A 14,996-nucleotide genomic window follows, 5' to 3' on the forward strand; every position below is an offset into this window, starting at 1 on the left:
AAGAGGAATAGATAGAGTGGACAGCCAGTGCCTCTTCCCCAGGGCACCACTGCTCAATACAAGAGGACATGGCTTTAAGGTAAGGGGTGGAAAGTTCAAGGGGGATATTAGAGGAAGGTTTTTTACTCAGAGAATGGTTGGTGCATGGAATGCACTGCCTGAGTCAGTGGTGGAGGCAGATACACTAATGAAATTTAAGGGACTACTAGACAGGTATATGGAGGAATTTAAGGTGGACGGTTATATGGGAGGTAGGGTTTAAGGGTTGGCACAATATTGTGGGCCGAAGGGCCTGTACTGTGCTGTATTGTTCTATGTTTTATGTTCAAGGGCAGCAAGGATAATGCATCTTATATTAGTGGTAGTGAAGCTATTAGAGAGACTCTTAGGAATAGGAATAACTTGCATTTGGAAAAAAGTTTGGGCATATTAAAGTCAGTATGATTTTGCGCTGGGCACATCATGTATTATGAATTTTGTTAAGTTTTCTTTGAGAAGGTGATCAAGATTGAGGGTAGGACAATGAATGTTGTCTTCATGGACTTCAGTTTGGCAATTAACAAGGTCCCTCATGGTAAGGTGGTCCAGAAGATTAAGAAACATGGGATCCATAGTGATTTAGTAGATTAGATTCCAAATTGGTTGAGCTATAGAAGTTAGAGATAAAGTGGTATTTCTTTGACTGAAGGCATATGACTAGTGGTATTCTGTTGTATGTGATATATCGAGCTATTTGTAAGTTTGTAGACGAAATATTGGTGGAGATGTGAATAGAGAAGATGATACAGGAAGATATAGATCAGTTTGAGATATTGGCAGAGAAGTAGCAGATGAAGTTCAGTTTGGGTAAATATGAGGTGTTGCTCTTTAGGAGATCAAATGTAAGGGGAAAGTATGCAATAAATGGAATGCTCTTAAGAGCATTGATATGCAGAGGGGTCTTGGGGTGCAAGTCTGTAGTTCTCTGAAAGTAGAACCATAAGTTGATAGAGTGGTAAAGAATGTGTACAATGTGCTTGCCTTCATCATTCAGGGCATTGAGTATAAAATTCAGACAGTCATGTTACAACTGTATAGAATGTGCCAGTTTGACTTTGGAGCATCGTATGTAATTCCGGTTGTGACATTTACAGAAAGAATGTGGAGGGTTTGGAGAAGGTGAAAAATACTTTTATCTGGATGTTGTTGGATTGGGAAGTATTGTGCTCAGCAGAGGTTGGACAAACTTTATTTGTTTTCTGAGGAGCATTGGAGGCTGAGAGGCAACTTGATTAAAAGTATATGAAATTATGAGAGGCATAGAAAGGGTAGGATCTTTTTCTAGGTAAAAATGTCAAATAGTAAAAGGCATAGTTTTAAGGTGAGAGAGAGAAAGTTCAAAGGTGAGCAGGGCAGTTTTTTTTATTGCACAGAGTGGTAGATATTTGGAACACTGCCGTAGTGGTGGAAGCATATATAGTGACATTTCAGAGGTATTTTGACGCATGCAGAGAATGGAACAGTGTGTATCCCATACAGGCAAATGGAATTAATTTGGCATTACAGTTAGCACAGATATCATAGTCAAAGGGCCTCTTCCTTTACTGTTCTATGTTATATGACTAAGCAAGGTGCAGTGAAAAAGAGATCATGTTCAGTAAGCATCTGTGGAAGGAAGCAGCTAATGTCTCAGATCAATAGCTTTATTGGAGAGAAATTACTATCAGAAATCCTGAATTTAAAAATTGTATTTAAATAATCAGAAAACTTTAATTTGCAGTTTCATTTTAAAAAAACTGGGAGGCTAGAATGTAAAGACTGGTGAAACTTGTCAAAATGTTAGTTAGATTCTATCCTGTTAATTTGATAAGTTCAAAGTACTGAATAATTTAAACATATAAGAATCAGTGACCAAAGTGAATTTCTAGTTGATGATATGAGATATAATGGTAAAAAATATAATGGTAATGTAATATAATGATAAAAATATCTTTTGCTTGCAAAGTTCCCATCATTATGCTCGTTTTGGGTTTAAGATTTTTAGTTGATGTGATTAAGGTTTGTTAATCCATTTAATTGTTTTCATTGATGTTGATCTAAGGCATTAACTACTTCATTTCACAGATGCTTTCTGAACATTATCTTCAGTATATCCTTCAAAAGATAGTGAATTTATATAATGTTGCTTTGTACCTGAATAGGAAGGTAGAGATGACAATGAACATCAGTAATATTAGATAAGAAATGGTCATCGCCACAGGAAACGTTCATGGTGAATGGTTGTTTTTTGAACTAGGGAAGGATATGCACTAATGTTCCCCAAGGGTCAGTACTTGGACTGCTACTTTACTTATAATGCCTGGGTAAGTTTCAGAATCATCAAACTTGAAATTTTAAGTTTTGAAGATGATAGTTAAAGAGTTGAAGAGGATGTAGGTGTAATGGGAGGATGAAATTTAACACAGGGAAGTGAAATAATGTATTTTAGTGGTAAGAACAAGATAAGTTAGTATAATGGCCTAGGGTTTCCTGAAAAATACAAGTAATTGAATGTCTAACTTCGGGCGGGAAGTTCAGGACTCTCATAAGCATGGAAGTCCCAAATTCCCTGACCAGTTCTAGCCAGTGATATCCTGGCTGAACGTTGATATTGGAGTCCAGTAGTAAAGAGCAACTTACTGCAATTTCCCAACAATTACACTGTGCAGCTGGACTTGTTTCAATTTAGTCAGAAAACAGCATGGCAAAAAGCCAGATTTGATGGTAATTTGCAATGTTTTTCATTGCTTTAACCATGAATTTTGTGTTTTTGTTCTTTAATTTTCAGCTATTTTAATAACCTTTTTAAACTAGTGAGTGACAGAGAAAAACCGTACAAGATCCTAGATTTTATGAATGAACACAGTGTACTGAAGAATTCATGCTGGAGCTTGATAGGATACTATTGTATCTCAACTAGAGAACTGTGTGCAGCCTTGGTCCACGCAAGCTAGGAAGATGGGAAGGCTGTACAGAGGATGCAGAAATTATCTCTAGCAGCGGAGGGACTAAAATTTCATGACAGGACTGGAGTGGTTGGGATTATTCTCTAGAGAGCAAAAGGTGAGGAGATTTGACAAAAGTCCAGACAGTGAATCTGGCAGAAGGATAGAGAACCCGAGAACATGATTAAAGTAGTTGGGCAAAAAAAGTTATATGTACAAGGTGACTGAGGTTTGATCAAGTAAAATAAACCAAACTTGACATGGTAACCATTCTATTTCAGCTAGAGGTAGTAAACTTGGTAACATGATCTTTCACTGGTTTTCTCTTTATGGTTTGGAATAGAACAAATGATGGCTGTTTGGCAGTTTATGTAGCTGCTTATGTAAGAGTAGAGTTGAAGTTGGAATGGAATTTGATGATTGGAGCGGTTGTCAGACCTCTAATCTTTCTTTCAATATGTTTCCATAAAAGCCTTATGAGCCTGTTGCTGAGCAAATTCGGTGAGGAAATAATGAATGGAAAATTAGTATATGAAAGTTGCATATCAGGAAAAAAATCAGTCATGATGAATGATGGTGCTGAATAGGCTACTTCTGTTTCTTCTATAATCTGATCATATTTGTAACTTTTGTTGCTTTCTTGGTATTCACTACAAAGTAATTTGGATACCTTACCAAAATGGTAAATATCATGGGTGCTGGGGATGATTAATGTATACCTTGAAAGTAGTTTTTTTTATTGCCTAGCTTGAGCAATAGACTTGCAAGTCGTCCTTTATTTTTTAAATGTAAATTAAGAAAAATGAAGATAGGTAGCAAACTGATAATGTAGTTCAGGGTATGAAAGCATAAAGATGAAGGTAATGTTGTATTATAGTTCTGATAAACTTGCAAGAATGGAAAAATTAGGGGACTGAAACCCAGACTTTTTTTTGATATCATTTAGGCTTACAGTGGCATGCAAAAGTTTGGGCACCCCTGGTCAAAATTTCTGTTACTGTGAATAGCTAAGCAAGTAAAAGATGACCTGATTTCCAAAAGGCATGAAGTTAAAGATGACATATTTCTTTAATATATTAAGCAAGATTACTTTTTTATTTCCATCTTTTACAGTTTCAAAATAACTAAAAAGGAAAAGGGCCTGAAGCAAAAGTTTGGGCACCCTGCATGGTCAGTACTTAGTAACACCCGCTTTGGCAAGAATCACAGCTTGTAAACGCTTTCTGTAGCCAGCTAAGAGACTTTCAATTCTTGTTTGGGGGATTTTTGCCCATCCTTCCTTGCAAATTTGCCTTTCTAGCAATCCTACGAGCAGTTCTCTTGGAAAGTTTTCTTGGTCTTCCAGACCTCAACTTGACCTCCACCGTTCCTGTTAACTGCCATTTCTTAATTACATTACGAACTGAGGAAACGACTACCCGAAAATGCTTTGCTATCTTCTTATAGCCTTCTCCTGCTTTGTGGGCATCATTTATTTTAATTTTCAGAGTGCTGGGCAGCTGCTTAGAGAAGCCCATGGCTGCTGATTGTTGGGACAAGGTTTGAGGAGTCAGGGTATTTATAAAGCTTTGAAATTTACATCACCTGGCCTTTCCTAATGATGACTGTGAACAAGCCATAGCCGTAACAAACTAATTAAGGTCTGAGACTTTGGTAAAAGTTATCTGAGAGCTCATATCTCTTGGGATGCCCAAACTTTGGCATGGTGCTCCTTTCCTTTTTTTCCACTCTAAAATTGTACAAAACAAAATAATACACTAATCTTGCTTAAAATGTTGAAAAGAATATTTCATCTTTAACTTTATGACTTTTGGAGATCAGTTCATCTTCTACTTACTCAACTATTCATGGTAACAGAAATTTTGACCAGGGGTACCCAAACTTTTGCATGCCACTGTATATACCCAACCCTCTGACAAAATTTCCTTAAGCTCTCTATCCTTGGAAACATCTCTTGCTCTTCATACAATGACACCTACATACTTTCAATCATTTGATCACATCATTGATTCAACCATCCAGACATCTTATCATACAACGTTTGTATATTATTAATTTTGTAACTTGGTTTCATAAGCAAACAAAAATGACCATTGTTTTTTTCATTATTCATACAGTTTTTCCAATTTCCAGCAAAATCATGAAAATGCATAAATATTTCTAAAATAAAATATTGCTTGTCAAAATCAGTAGTTGCCTCCAGTTGTATTTAACTAATTTGGGTGGGGGTGGAAATGTGTGTTTCTATGGTCATTCAACTAATTGTTACTGCTTTGTTGCTCTCTGGCATAGTTAAATGATGAATCTGAAATAAAAACAGTGAGCTGCAGATCAGGTATCATATGTGGGACGAGTGCCTAAGACTTTTGCAGAACACGGTTGTGATTTTATGTATTGCACTGTACTGCTGCCACAAAAAAAAACAAATCTGATTTTGATATGAGTCTTTGTGGATTGGGAATCATGGTTGGGGAAAGGGGAAAAGAAAGGGGAGGGAGGGGGAAGCACCAGAGACATTCTGTAATGATCAAAAAAAGCAGATTGTATGGAATCAGATGACCTTGCCTGGTGTTTCAGAGCTGGGTGTGTCTGCACCCGCACCACCTCCCACCCCTGGCACTCCTCTGCCACCCATCTCACACTCCTCCCACAGTGCTCTACTTTTGCCATTCCCAACAATCTTTTCTCCTGCCAGATTTACAAATTCACTCTCCGCTCCACATTAAGTAATTTACTACTATGCAAAAGTCTTAAGCACCCTAGCTATATATATATATGGTATTCCTTCAGGGTCAGTTTTGGGACCGCTACTTTTCACATTGTTTGTCAGAGATTTAGATAATGGAATTGATGATTTTGTGGCAAAGTTTGTGGATAGTACAAAGGTAGGTGGAGGGGTAGGTAGTGCTGAGAAAGCAATGCAATTGCAGCAGGACTTAGACAAATTGGAAGAATAGGCAAAAAAGTGGCAGATGGAATACAGAGTTGAGAAATGTATGATAATGCATTTTGGTAGAAGAAACAATAGTACGGATTATTATCTGAATGGTGTCATGTATCCCGTGACCAGGTTAAGAACCAGCAGAAATGGAAAACACTTTGGAGTCTGGTATTACTAGTAACTAATAGTGTTTATTAGTAACTAAGCAATACAGTAATACAAATGCAAATATATATGAAACATGTTAGCAATGATATATTCAGAAGTGGAAAAGGAACCAAAACCAGGCTCTTTTCAAAGCTAGGGGTAAATGGATACAGTCTTACAATGGTGAAGAGTTCAGTTCAGTTCCGGTCGAGGTAGTTACTTGAGTATCATTGGAGAGAGAGATTGAGAGGTGATGCCGTTGCCATCGATCTTCCCATTGTCTTCCTGTTGTGTTCACCAACTATGACCATACCACGTACGACCGTTCTTCAGTGGTGGACCTGTCACCCAGGTGAGGGTGGACACACAAACAGTTCCCCACCAGTCGCACCTTTACACACTGTGAGCCACTGATGGATTTCCCTGAATTGATCCTCTAAAACACCCACCTTCACGTGGGTGCACAAAGCTCGTTCAGTGTCCTGTGGTGTGTCTGCCTGTGTCTTAGCAGACCTGCTTTTTATCTCCACATGCTGGACACCGGCTGTCCATCAACCTGGCTTCTCCCTGCTGTCTCTGCAGAATCTTAATAAGCAGGCAAAGTGTCCTTGGAGAAAAGGTAAATAATCAGCTGAAGAACCATAACATTAAATCTTGTGTGTGTGTGTCTGTCTGTCTGTCTCCCTCTCCCTCTCCCCCTTCCCCTTCCCCTCCCCCTCCCCCTCCCCCCCCTCTCTCTCTCCCTCTCTCCCTCCCTCACATCTGCGCTGGATGCCTCCCCCCCCCCCCCCCCCTCAATAGCAGCACAGGTCAGTAGGGTCAACTCTGGACCCCATCTCAAACTCGGTTTGCCCATCACAATGGGGAGAAGGTTCAAACATCAGAGCTGCAGACGATCTTAGAAGTCCTTGTGCAAGACTCTCAGAAAGTCAACTTACAGGTTGAGTTTGTGGATAAGAAGGCAAATGCAATGCTGGCATTTATTACAAGAGGAATAGAATATAAAAGCAAGGAGGTTATGCTGAGTCTTTATAAGATGCTAGTCAGGCCGCGCTTGGAGTATGGTAAAAATACAAGTACAAGAAGGCTTTGGTAAAGATAATGTGTAAATAAAGTACATTTGCTTAATGCTATGAACGCATCTGGCTGTGAGGAAAATATTGTTTTATTGTCTATCCTTTACCTTCCTTTGTGTCCATATATTCAACAACCTTAAGCTAAAATCATTCGAACCTTGGCACTTGGCCAAGTGAACTTCAGGTGCCTCCTGGTTATCTTAAACACAGACCAGATCATTTCTACTTTCTCTTGTGCATTGAGTTTTAACTGTAAGACATCTTGTGAATTTTGATTGTAGATTGCTTTAGTCCTCCAAGAATTGTTAGTTCTTGTTTAGTATCTTCAGTTTGTTTTCCCAGAGCAATGATGGAGAAGAGCGACTGGCAGTAGTTCGACTCTTGGCAAAACTGTTTGGTGCAAAGGATTCGGAGCTTGCATTACAGAATCGCCCCCTGTGGCAATGTTTCCTGGGACGGTATGTTTTTTTTAAAAATTATTGAAAGTTCAAGATATTTAATTGAAGTCTATTACTATTGAGTTCAACCATTGAAAAATTCTCTGACGGGACCAAGAAAAAGCTTGAGATATGGTTCTGAAGGGGACTATTCAGAGAATTAGATAAAAAGATTTTGAAGAAATTTGAATATTGCATGTACTGGAAATCTGAAATAAAAACTATTTCTGGAAATGCTCAGCAGGTCAGGCAGTATAAACAGAGAAACAGAGCTAACATTTGAGGTCATTGCTGCCTTATCAGAAATACAAGGTGAAAAAGCTTGTTAAGTTGCTGTGGTGTGATTAGGAGCTTTTGGGTTGGAGACAGTACAAGAAGTTTTATTAAGATGGAGGTTAAGGTCATCCAGCCGCAAAGGTGCCATCAGTTTAAAGGATGAATTGGGTAATTAGCAGAGAAAACATAAAACAAGAACCTGTTCAAACTGACTTGCAGCATACTGCATTTTTTCCAAATCCCCTTGAAGCTTCATTACATTTTCTCTGCTCGCAATCTCACCAGCTTCATGCTTTTAACAACCTTGGAAATATTTTGGTTTTCACCATAAGATCACTGACATATTTTGTGAATGGTAGTTTCCCAGGTTCTCTTTTATTCTATCAGCTGCTTCATCAAATTAAAATTCCATTTCATAAATCCATGTTGACTTTGCCTGAACTTGTTGTCTTCTAGCCGTCCTATATTACATCACTTAAAGTGGACCCTTTTGTTTTCCTGACTACTAATATTCAGTTAACTGGTCTATAGTTTTCTGTTTGCACACTCCATCCTTATTTTTAACCATAAGTTTATATTTGCTACTAACCAGTATGAATAAGCTGTTCCAAAATCTACAGAAGTTCAGAAGATGAAGTCAGTGACTGCCTGGTAGATGTTAGCTAGATATCGAATTGATATGTCATGGCCCATAAGGAGGTAAGAGAAGGTGTCTGGATTTTGACAGTCAGCATTTGCAAGGTATTTGCATTTGCAGTCAGTTCTCTAAATTACACAAGCACCACCCTTGTCAGTTGGTTTGATGATAATGTTGTGGCAAGCTTCCAGATTGAGAAATACAACTTATTCCTTATTCTAGATGCATTTTAGCTCTTGGACCTTTATATGTCACTTTGGAATTCTAAATTATCAGCCTGTTCTGCTGGCATCAGAACCAGCCAGTTTTGATTAAGTGTTCAACCAGTCTGTTTTTCTCTCCCCACAAATGATCTCACAGTTGCAGCGTTTATTTTCTTTCTCAAACGATCATCATAAATGGCATCAACGTCATTTATAAAACCTAGACGATCTTGGTCTCTATCCTGATATTGACATTTCCATTGTTTTCTCCATCTCTCCCTTTTCTGCAACTTAAAGTACACTTTTTTTTTCACCCTACTAGCTCTGCTGTAAGGTCATTGACCTGAAGTGTGAAATGTTAACTTTGATTCTCTTCACAGTTCCTGTCTGGCTTACTTCTAATTAAAACTTGTGCTAGATCTTTTTCTTAATAAATGTCTACATGGATCCTTCTGTCCTTGTCATTAAAAATTATCTGATTCTAGTTCAAATTGAATGTGCTGACTGGTTTCTCAGCTTTATTGATAATATATGACCTGCTACGCCAGTTGTACTAAGTGAAATTGTGCAAATGAATGTAAAAGGCAGAGAACCGGGGGATGATGGCAATGTAAAACAAAAAACTATATCCAAAGAAATAAAATGAACTTTAATATAATCATATGGGAGAATTGATATTAGTGTGCTCAAGAATCAGAGAAAAGTTCAAAATAATTGAAGATGATGCCATATCGTATAGCAGTTGTTACTATTCTAACAATCTGGGCTGTGGATGTTTGCTTTTGAGATCAGAGTTCAAATCCCACCATGACAATGTGAAATTTGAATTCATTAGTAGTCAGAAACCTCACAGTTGGGGTATCTAGTCTTAATAATGCCCAGAATTTTCATGAAGACTCCTGTATTCATTGATGTCCTCCAAGGGAGGAGAAAATCTCCTGTAATCTGGTAAGACTGTATGACTCCAGATTCACTTCATGTGGTTGACTTTCAGATATCTATTGGAATGACACAGTAAGTCAATAAAATTACTGCTTAGTTCATATAGAGAAGGAATTAAACTGAACAGATCATCTCACATTAACCTAGACATCAAATTTGTGGACAGCAAGTGCATTTCAACCCCAGCTAATCTTGCAAAGTACCTTAAAAAAACATTGTGCTGAGCAGAATATAATCAACAGACAAAGCTAAGTGTTGGATCAAACTGAAGCTCTGTAGTTCTACATCTGCTTATGAATAATTGACAATTAAATATCTAATGGGAAGAGCAGACTCTTAAAAAAAAAAAATCCTCTTTTATCATTGTGTGGAAGATTGCCCAGGTATGTCCTGTACACAAAAATGAGTGAAATACAATCCAGTAAATTACACCCCAATCAATCCCCTCATCTGTCAGCTAAGTGGTTGAAGATGCCAGCAACATACTATTGAATAACATTTATTCACCCTCACCTTGTTTATCAGTGTCCAGTTTGGGTTTTGCTTTGGTCATTCTCTTCCAGACTTCATCAAAGCCTTTGTCCAAACACAGACTGAAGGGCTGAATTCCAAAGATGAAGAAGATTGGCTGACAATGGTAGAAAGGCGTATTTGAACTCCAGTAAAACTAAATCGAGCAGGCTTTAAACATTTGGAATCATACCTCACTGTGGAAGATAAGTTACCCATAGGTAACTGCAGTGCCCTGTGGTAGGGCACTGAGGAGTGCAGTAGAATAGAGGGATCTGGAAATACAGATCCATAATTCCCAAGTAGATAGGCTCATAAAGAAACCTCTTGACGCATTGACCTTCATAAATTAAAGTACTGAGTACAGGAGTTGGGATGTTACATTGAAGTTGAATAAGATTTGGTGAGGCCTAATTTGGAGTACTGTGTGCAGATTTGGGTCACCTACCTGCAGGAAAGATGTCAATAAGATTGAAAGAGTGCAGAGAAAATTTTCAAGGATGTTACCAGGACTTGAGGGCCTGAGTTATAGGTAAAGGTTAAATAGGTTAGGATATTATTCCCAACAGCATAAAAGAATGAGAGGAGATTTGATAGAGGTATCCAAAATGAGGAGAATAGATATGGTAAATACTAGCAGGCTTTTTCGACAGAGGTCATGAGCTAAGGGTGAAATATTTGGAGGGAACATAAGGGGGAATTTCTTCACTGAGAGGGTGGTGGAGGTGGTAGATGCGGGTTGAATTTCAACGTTTAAGAGAAATTTGGATGGGGTATATGGATGGGAGGAGTATGGAAGGCTGAGTCCAGGTTCAGGTTGATGGGACTAAGCATGTAAATAGTTTGCCATGAATGAGATGGGCCGAAGGACCTTTTTGTGTGCTGCAGTACTCTGACTGTATAACTCTATAGATGTAGCTGTAAGATAAATCATTCACCTTAATTATAGGACATCAGCACAGGAGTTCCTTAGGGCAGTGTCCTACCCCCTGCCATCTTTGGCAGTGTCTATTTATGACTCTTTAGCATGTGAGCCAGTCCATACCGGCAGTATAAGTAACATTTGCACCACAAAAGTGCCAGGCAGTGTCCAATTCCAAAAAGAGAGATCCTAACCTTGACATTCAGTGACCTTGTTATTCTTGAGACCCTACCATCAACATGCTGACAGTTTCTGTTGACCAGGAACTAAAGTACAAGTTGCAAAATACTATGGCTACCGGAACTGGTCAAAGCCTGGATATCTTGGAGTACGTCTTTCACCATCTGACACCCCAAGACTTTCCATCATCTGCAAGGAATGTGATAGCATACTCCTATCTGTCTGGATGAATGTAGCTCCAACACACCTCAAGATGTTCAAATATCTAGATTTTAGGGCAAAGCAGCTTGTTTGACTAATACCCCATTAAACAAGTAATTGCTACTAAACAAGTATTGCCCTAAAATCTATGGGATGGGATCCAGGGAAGTTTGGCCAGGTGGTTTCAGAATTGGCTTGCCTGCAGAAGGCAGAGGGTTGTGGTGGAGGGAGTACATTCAGATTGGAGGGTTGTGACTAGTGGTGTCCCACAAGGATCTGTTCTGGGACCTCTACTTTTTGTGATTTTTATTAACGACCTGGATGTGGGGGTAGAAGGGTGGGTTGGCAAGTTTGTAGACGACACAAAGGTTGGTGGTGTTGTAGATAGTGTAGAGGATTGTTGAAGATTGCAGAGAGACATTGATAGGATGCAGAAGTGGGCTGAGAAGTGGCGGATGGAGTTCAACCCGGAGAAGTGTGAGGTGGTACACTTCAGAAGGACAAACTCCAAGGCAGAGTACAAAGTAAATGGCAGGATACTTGGGAGTATGGAGGAGCAGAGGGATCTGGGGGTACATGTCCACAGATCCCTGAAAGTTGCCTCACAGGTAGATAGGGTAGTTAAGAAAGCTTATGGAGTGTTAGCTTTCATAAGTCGAGGGATAGAGTTTAAGAGACACAATGTAATGATGCAGCTCTATAAAACTCTAGTTAGGCCACACTTGGAGTACTGTGTCCAGTTCTGGTCGCCTCAGTATAGGAAGGATGTGGAGGCATTGGAAAAGGGACAGAGGAGATTTACCAGATGTTGCCTGGTTTAGAGAGTATGGATTATGATCAGAGATTAAGGGAGCTAGGGCTTTACTCATTGGAGAGAAGGAGGATGAGAGGAGACATGATAGAGGTGTACAGGATATTAAGAGGAATAGACAGAGTGGACAGCCAGCACCTCTTCCCCAGGGCACCACTGCTCAGTACAAGAGAACATGGCTTTAAGGTAAGGGGAGGAAAGTTCAAGGGGGATATTAGAGGAAGGTTTTTCACTCAGAGAGTGGTTCGTGCGTGGAATGCACTGCCTGAGTCAGTGGTGAAGGCAGATACACTAGTGAAGTTTAAGAGACTACTAGACAGGTATATGGAGGAATTTAAGGTGGGGGGTTATATGGGAGGCAGGGTTTGAGGGTCGGCACAACATTATGGGCCGAAGGGCCTGAAATGTGCTGTACTATTCTATGTTCTATGTTAAATGCACATTTCCCTCAACCTGGTCACATATTGGCTCCCGTGTGCACTATTTATAAAATGCACTGTAGTTACTTAGCTATTCTAACAGCTTCTTCCAAACCGGCAACTGCTGCCACCAAGTAGAACAAAGGCAGCAGATGTGTGGAAATAACACTATACAACTCACCTGCTTCCCTGATTTGGAAATGTATATATCTGGTTCACTTAGTCTAAATGCTGGAACACTCTGCTTAGCAGTTTTGTAGGGTTCACATCACTGGATGGTCAGCAGAGGTTCAAGAAGTTGCTCACATCCATTTTCTCAAAGGCAATTTGGAATGGGTTTTTGGAATGCTGGCCATGCCCTTATCCTGAAAACAAACAAATCATACATAAATAGAGTCTTTATTCAATCTGGTTTTTAGGTGACTCCAGACCACCAGATAATCAACTACCTCCTCAGCCAGGAGCAATTTAGAATGGAAAACAAATAGAAGTCTTTCCAGTGATGTGCATATTGTGTGAATACGTGCTGAAAATAATTGGGTACGATAAGGACAGGGAAGCAGGAATCTCTACAGTTTAAGAATAGTTGGTGCAAACAGCCTGGAAGTTTGTTTAACAATATAGGTTAATAGTCAATATTGGAAACTGCAAGTGAAGTAGAGATTCAATGCATGTAAGAGAAGTGGAAATTCAACCACTTGTTGCTTTAAATTAGGAAATTAATACGCATTTACACTTTGTGAGAGCTTTTGTTTTCAAAACTTAGTGTAAAATCAAGGCTTTAATGTATTACTAGTGCTAGAATGTATTGTTAAATCATGAAATATCAATTATCTTATGACTTTTTAATAGATTTAATGACATTCATGTTCCTGTGAGACTGGAATGTGTGAAGTTTGCAAGTCATTGTTTAATGAATCATCCAGATTTAGCCAAAGATCTTACAGGTGAGGTGTGTTTATTACAAAAATACCTCTTTATATTGAAATATGTTCAGTTTTGTTCCAAAGTATTTGAGGCAAAAGTTAAATTTTCAAGGCTAAATTGAATATATAGCAGAGAAACTAAAAAAAAAATGCAGAAGCTGACAGGTCAGACATGGTAACTTCAATGTAATTCTCTGCTATCAGATTTTTCTGTTAATTGTTTTGGCCAATTCTTCGAAGTTAACCCTTGTAGTGGATGCTAAGTGATGTATTGGTTATATGGAATCTGACTGTATGGAATGGATTGTTCATAAGTACTTATTCCGATACATGTGCAGTTTTCAAAGCATTCTTGAATTTATAATTTTCATGACAATTCTGCAAATAAAATTAGGGATAGTAATTAAAAGCTTGCTTTGTGCAAAGCCATAGTGTATCAAAGGAACTATATTAATGTTCTTTCTTATTGCTGGGGAAATTCCAAATATTTGTGTTATGATTGGTTTCATTGTTACAAGCAGAAAGAAACTTTATAAATCTGTGAATTTTTTTAATGTTGGGTACACAATGTGTGTCTGACTAATGTGAAAGCCATGTCAAATGTCTAACATTCATTCGCTTTGCAGAACTATTAATTATCTTGAAATGGTTATGAGTTTAAGATGAAGGTTAGCAAATTATAAACTGTATTTATTTTTTAAAAAAAATAGGTGTGCTAATCCTGAATCAACAATTTTATATTCTAAATGAATCATTTTTAATAGAATACTTGAAGGTTCGATCACATGATCCAGAAGAGGCAATTCGGCATGATGTCATTGTTACAATAATTACAGCAGGAAAGAAAGATTTGTCACTAGTGAATGACCAGCTGCTCGGGTTTGTGAGGGAGAGAACACTAGACAAAAGGGTAAGGTTTTGAGATTTCAAACTTACTGGTCCTTATTTATCATTACAAAAATGGAATATGCTATTTCTTTGTTTTACAGCACAGATATTTACTTCCAATCTAAGACCACAGTATGGCAATATAGGCACTTCATAACAAATTAGATAGCAGGAAAAGTACAATTACTTCTGAAATAAATAATGTGTAGCTTACAAATAAATTAATACCTGAAAATCATTGTATCAAACTTAGTGTTACTGATCTTAAAAAGTATCTTAACTCTGACGTACTTGAAAACCCAATTTCCATGACAAGCCTTATTTATTTCACCTGTTTCATTGTATTGAAATCCATAAAAACCACTTTGCCTTTGTTACCTGTCTGATTTATTTTTATACTTGGCTTTCTGCCGTTTCAGTGGTGCTATCAGGGACTCTGTTAGATTATTAACTAAATCCTGGTTCAGTCATCCTTTCAAAATCTAATGCCATTTGGCACTATGTTGTTTTAGGTACA

General features: G+C 38.4%; 1 protein-coding gene across 5 annotated transcripts in view; it reads left to right on the forward strand.

The window, feature by feature from the left end:
* Positions 1-14,996, forward strand: part of pds5a (PDS5 cohesin associated factor A) — a 167,030-nt gene that overhangs the window by 55,240 nt on the left and 96,794 nt on the right. For all 5 annotated transcript variants that reach the window (XM_073064807.1, XM_073064811.1, XM_073064809.1 and 2 more), the window contains exons 9-11: positions 7,470-7,585; positions 13,518-13,612; positions 14,356-14,501. In XM_073064807.1, coding sequence (XP_072920908.1) covers positions 7,470-7,585; positions 13,518-13,612; positions 14,356-14,501 — 357 coding nt within the window. The remainder of the gene's footprint in view (positions 1-7,469; positions 7,586-13,517; positions 13,613-14,355; positions 14,502-14,996) is intronic.

Source organism: Hemitrygon akajei, chromosome 13 (genome assembly GCF_048418815.1).
Source record: "Hemitrygon akajei chromosome 13, sHemAka1.3, whole genome shotgun sequence".
Lineage (NCBI taxonomy): Eukaryota > Metazoa > Chordata > Chondrichthyes > Myliobatiformes > Dasyatidae > Hemitrygon > Hemitrygon akajei.